At 33.4% G+C, this 5,636-nt stretch overlaps 1 protein-coding gene across 4 annotated transcripts; it reads left to right on the forward strand.

Moving 5' to 3' along the window:
* Nucleotides 1-481: 481 nt before the first annotated feature.
* LOC114193396 (Quinone reductase family protein) lies at nt 482-3,237 on the forward strand. Of its 4 annotated transcripts, XM_028083171.2 has the most exons (6): nt 482-631; nt 731-762; nt 978-1,059; nt 1,191-1,284; nt 1,457-1,722; nt 2,758-3,237. In XM_028083171.2, exons 3-6 carry the CDS (start codon nt 1,034-1,036, stop codon nt 2,981-2,983), a joined length of 612 nt encoding a protein of 203 aa, XP_027938972.1. In that variant the 5' UTR covers nt 482-631; nt 731-762; nt 978-1,033; the 3' UTR covers nt 2,984-3,237. The 4 variants fall into 4 exon arrangements, with proteins under 4 accessions (XP_027938972.1, XP_027938971.1, XP_027938973.1 ...); XM_028083170.2 differs by having other exon boundaries at nt 506-762; XM_028083172.2 differs by lacking the exon at nt 731-762 and having other exon boundaries at nt 511-631.
* Nucleotides 3,238-5,636: the final 2,399 nt, after the last annotated feature.

The following is a 5,636-nucleotide window of genomic DNA, read 5'->3' on the forward strand; positions in this document are numbered from 1 at the left end:
CATTTACATTTTTATTACATTAAAATAATAGATTTACAGAAATATATAATTTTTCAAAAAAATATGTTATATATTAAAATTAAAATAACGTAATATAAAATTATATACAATTTTATGAAAAAGACATTAAAAAAAATTAAGTAGAAATTATTAATTTATTATTTAAAATTAAACGTTATTCAATTACTTTGTTGAATAATAAATTAACTTTTTATTTATCAGAAAATAATATTTTTTATAATATAAACATTAAAGAAAATTAATAATAACTTATTCTTTTATATAACGTTACAGAATACGATAATAAATGAAAATATGATTAATTAATTAATATATTTAATTATTTCAGAGTTTTTACAGTATCAATGCACTTTTTTTTATTTTTTATATGACGTTACAGAAGATAAAATAAATGACAATTAATAGGATTAATTTTGAAACAGGTTATGCGCCTCGGCAATTGCAAAAACCTTTATTGTATTTATATATTTAATGTCACTTTCTCTGTCAGGTTTCTATACACGCCTCATCTCTGCTCCATACAATATCATTGATCAACTTTGTTGTCAGATAATGAATTTCAGATGACTTCATCTTTCTATTCTTTTTTCTTCTGAAATCATCATATTTGGTACTCAATTGCTCTATTTGCTATTTGTTTATCTCTATATCTGGAGCACACCCCATTTTTTATCAAACACTAATCTCTCATATTTTTTGTTCTCTGGAGATTCTTGGGTTGATCATAGGAGTTAAACTCTGGTATTTTACATTTCTTCTTTCTGGGTAAATTTATTTATCAAATTCATCCATGCATGAAGGTTCTTGTAGAATTAACATGATGTCAATCACATCCCTGTAGATGAAGTATACCATTTAATTTTTATTCTTCTGATGACCACCTCTGTAAGTTTGAAACATTCATTTTTCTCTGTTCCTCTTCCCCGACTTAATTTCTTTATCTTCTGATCATTTAGGGGAGCCATAAGCAGAGAGAAAAAAAGGACTTGGTACCTGAACCAACATATAAAAGATGGCTGTCACTAAGGTCTACATTGTGTAAGGATATTTTTCAAATGCTACTTTAGTAGAAATTTCTTTTATCTTTCATATTCTACCTTAAACATTCGTCAATCATATTCTTGAATTTTGAAGTTTGATGACCTTGAGGTGTTGCATCAATCTTTTAGGTATTACTCTATGTATGGACACGTGGACACCATGGCAAGAGAAGTGCTGAGAGGGGCTTCTGCAGTTGAAGGTGTTGAAGCAACACTCTGGCGGGTAATTCTTTCGATCAGTTACAATGAGCAAGTTGTGGTTTTGGTTGTGTTATGGAAATCTCGAAAACCAGTCCCTAATGGCAGCAATTGCAGTTTTGAGTGGCAATTTTTAATTTTTTCAATTGGATCCTTTCAATTTGAGTTGATAATTTGGTTTTGGTTGGTGAAAACAGGTACCTGAGATGCTTTCTGACCTAATTTTGAAAAAGTTGAAAGCCCCTTCTAAACCAAATGATGTACCAGACATAAGGCCAGAACAACTTGTGGAGGCTGATGGTTTGATATTTGGTTTTCCTTCTCGTTTTGGCATGATGCCAAGCCAGCTGAAGGCCTTCTTTGATGCCACTAGTGGGCTATGGGCATCTCAAGCACTGGCTGGCAAACCTGCTGGAATCTTCTGGAGTACTGGTTTTTATGGCGGAGGCCAAGAACTGTCAGCGTAAGTATCCATCCCCTTCACAATGCCTCAAAATGTTTCATTTGGTTCGTTCTTCTTACATGAATAGGAAAGAAAATAGCCTCTTTCTGTAAAAGAAGTAGCCTTAATGTTAATGAATTGGTTCCATCCTCTATGCAACTATTGATCACATATTAGAACAAGGAGTTGTATTACTTTGCAATTTGCATGACTGTCTACAACTTTCCTCAATACTGGAATGACTTGTATGCATCTACAAATGTCATTATTTCTGTTATTATCCTTGTTAGATCGACTAGAGATAAAATCAATTTAAACTATACAAGTGGGTGTAAACCTCACTTTATAAATATTGTTATTGAATTTCGGCCATGACGAAAATCGGTAGCAGTTTTCCGGTTTGTCACCACAATAAGGTGGAGGCGAATCGGATATCACATGACGATCCATGGCGGCCGCTTTAGACATGACGGGTGGCATTTGGGTTCTGAGAAAAAAGATGCAAAGAACCCTAATTGCATTTGGGTTCTGAGGCTTTAAAAAATGGACCAGACCCACTAAAATTCTCTTAAAATACATTCTTTTACTTAAAGTTACTACAGAAGTAAATCTCCTTTTAACTTTTTCCTTCTCAACATTACTTTCCAACATCAAGTATCACTCTTGTAACTGCCAGCCACCATTGCCAGCTTCTGCCACCACCAAACACCTCCAGCAGCTGCCGCCATCGGCCACCACCAATTCTTTTTCTTTTTTCAATATTTTTTTCTATTTCTCTATTTTCACTATAATTGCCAATGATCATAATACTTCAATATCATTATTTTTGTATTAAAATTATAGGTGGAGGTATTATATTTTCTTTACCGCATTATAAAGGTTTTTGGGATCACTGATATAATCCGTTATCCGATATCAATAACACTGCTTATGAATTGATTTTGTAAGGTTAAGTTAAGCTTAAAGTTTACTTCTTAACAACCTTCATGGACCATGGCTTATGGGGGCCACTTGATTTTATTTTACTTCAGTTTGTTGTTTATGTTGTGGTTGCAGATTGACAGCAATAACTCAATTAGCTCATCATGGTATGCTTTTTGTTCCTCTTGGATATACTTTTGGAAGAGGCATGTTTGAGATGGATGAAGTAAAAGGAGGTTCCGCTTATGGGGCTGGAACTTTTGCAGGAGATGGATCTCGTCAACCTACTGAACTAGAACTGCAGCAGGCCTTTTACCAGGGTAAATACCTTGCTGAAGTCACAAAAAAGCTAAAAGGCTAACTGTGAACAGGCTTGAGGTTGGTTTTACTGATAGACATGATAGAAAGGTCTCATGTTGCTCTTCTTTTTCTTGGTTATGTGGCTGCAAGAATGTGCATCTTCTGTTCTGATGAAATAATAAGATATTTAGTATTTACAAAGTAAGAAGAAGATTGTGCAAATTCTGAAACTTGAAAACATCTTTATTAGTATGGCTAGTCATGAAAAAGACTACCTTACTAATTGATCAATAAAGAAATCACATTTCATATTCATTTTCTTCATGCATCACAAGGTTACTCCATTTTCTGATTCTGCCATAAACAGAGAGGATGACTCATTTTCCTTGAACTGCATATATATGAATTACTTTTATAGAATGGTCAATTTTTATGTAGTATAAGTGATTTTAATGGGTGTTTGTACACTTAATCAAAGTTTGAAGACATTCAAGCCTAATCTATTTGAAACATATAACAGAAGCAATATCATGCATTGTCCTTTTGTTGTGCTGGATAGTTTATCATTTCATACCATTGTTTTATAACGAGTCATAATTTTCTTGGATTCACATTAAGAATGAATAGCATTTAGATACTGGTTGGAAAAAAATTGGTGATAATGCAACACTGGTGGATTTATATTTTGGTTAGTCATACGTGCAGACTCTGTCTACCAAAAGTCAAAGGTTTGTTTATGAAAATAGACGAAAGAAGAAAATGACAACTGAACTAATGCATAAATAACAAGTGTTTGTCTTAGTAAGAATTGGCCACATAACATGAAATGACACCATATCAGTCAGCATTTCTGGATTACAAATAGCTGCTTCAAAGCAATTCATATATAATTAATCAAATTAAGACTCATCCTCTAATGCATGATATTCAGGCATAACCTCTAGCTAAGGAGAAAGATGCTTGTTGACTCAAGCCAAACTACTCAAACAATTATGGGGTGAAAACCAGTAATTGTGAAAACAGCAGTAGTTTTGATGAATCTCTCACCATCAAGACATGTGAGTTGAAACATTCTGTAGTAAATATGGTCTAGAAGAAATGCACCTTACAGTTACTTGAAAGTTAAACCTGTTTAGATGCATGACTGATTTGCACATTTTCTAGAAAGAGAGAATGAAGTTGGATGCAAAAACTAAGGAATGTAAGTACTTGTTTCACTAAGGGCCAAGTTTGGTTATTGTCGAATCCTAAGAATAAAATTATTAAAGGGGGAACGTTACGTTCTTTGATTATGAAACTATTCAAAATTTTGGTTAAATAACCCTAAAGTCTCAAACTACTTGGCATGATAATAAAATTCCTATACTATGCTCTTAATAAAACAAAGTTATAAATGATATTTAATCATATGGATAACTAAAAGTATAAAAAAATATAATATTATCCTATCCAGTATCCAGAAAAGAGTACGATCATTCCCGAATTTGAATTCTCGACAGGCATGACATGAATAAATAAGAAAAGAACGCGGAATAAGACAGAGATGGAGGATGCCATAATCTAACAGATTAATAAATCAAGTGAAGATTCGTTTATAAGTCAAGTGAAGATTCGCCATAAAGAAGTGTTAATCTTTGATAAGAACAGAGGCCTAAGTCAAGAACAAAGAGAATCATCTCTTTAGTGAAATCAAATTTAATATATGACTCAAAGTATCTACATCAGTTTTTGGTACCCCTAAATATAAGCACAAAAGTTAACCTGGGAACTCTACAAAAGGCTTGAGTCCAAAAACATAAAAACATAAACTAATTTATCAAAGAAAGCCCAAAACCCAAAAACATAGAAATATAACTAATTTCTAAAGAAAAACCCAAGTCCAAAAATATAAACTAATTTTCCTAAAACTATCCTTCAAATGTGCTACAAGTCATGATCTTCATAACCTTTAAATTTCCAGTTGCTTATAGTAGCATCAGGAGCCTTTGAATACATTTGATCTTTCAATCTTTTGCTCCTTATCCTTGTCATAGGTCCTTTGAATTCTAAAGGTTCATCTTCAAGTTCTTCATATATGGAATCTAGGGATAGTCCTCTATCAAAACAATTAACTCAAAAGATTAGTTTGGGTGAGAAATTTTTAAGGGTTAAATAATACATAAATAATTCATCCTAATCAACTAGTCCCAGTCGAATTAGTTATATCAATGCCTAGTACCAAGACACACGAATTTGACCATATCCTAATGGTCACCAAAATCAAGAGTAAGTAAGGAACCATTAAAAGGCTAGTCATTGAATTAAGCATAATATACCTTAATCAACTAGTTATCTCTGTTTAGGGTTGTCAATTTGACTTATAACCTACGGGTAAACCCTATCCCTCCCTTGAATAAGTTCCCTTTTATAGGGTCACTAAATGAGGGGGCCAAAAAAGGTTCTAGGCCTCAAAACCCCCTCTCAAAGTGGGTTACTGTTACGGTCAAAGTGGGTTTGACCCACTACAAGACTTTAATCAACTCTTAAAAACAACACTTGCAAGGGTTAAAGTTGAGTCTTCTTGGCTTGAGGGTCAACCTGAGTCCACTCGGAATAATGTTCGAGCCGAGTAGCCCGAACAGAAGGTTGAAGGCAAAATTTATTGTTGAGTCAGGCTGGGACAAAGGTCAAGTCGAGTTGGTCAGGCTAAATCTCAAGACGAGATCACAAGACCG

The sequence above is a fragment of the Vigna unguiculata genome, chromosome 8 (genome assembly GCF_037176805.1).
Source record: "Vigna unguiculata cultivar grain cowpea cultivar isolate G323 ecotype 2 chromosome 8, ASM3717680v1, whole genome shotgun sequence".
Lineage (NCBI taxonomy): Eukaryota > Viridiplantae > Streptophyta > Magnoliopsida > Fabales > Fabaceae > Vigna > Vigna unguiculata.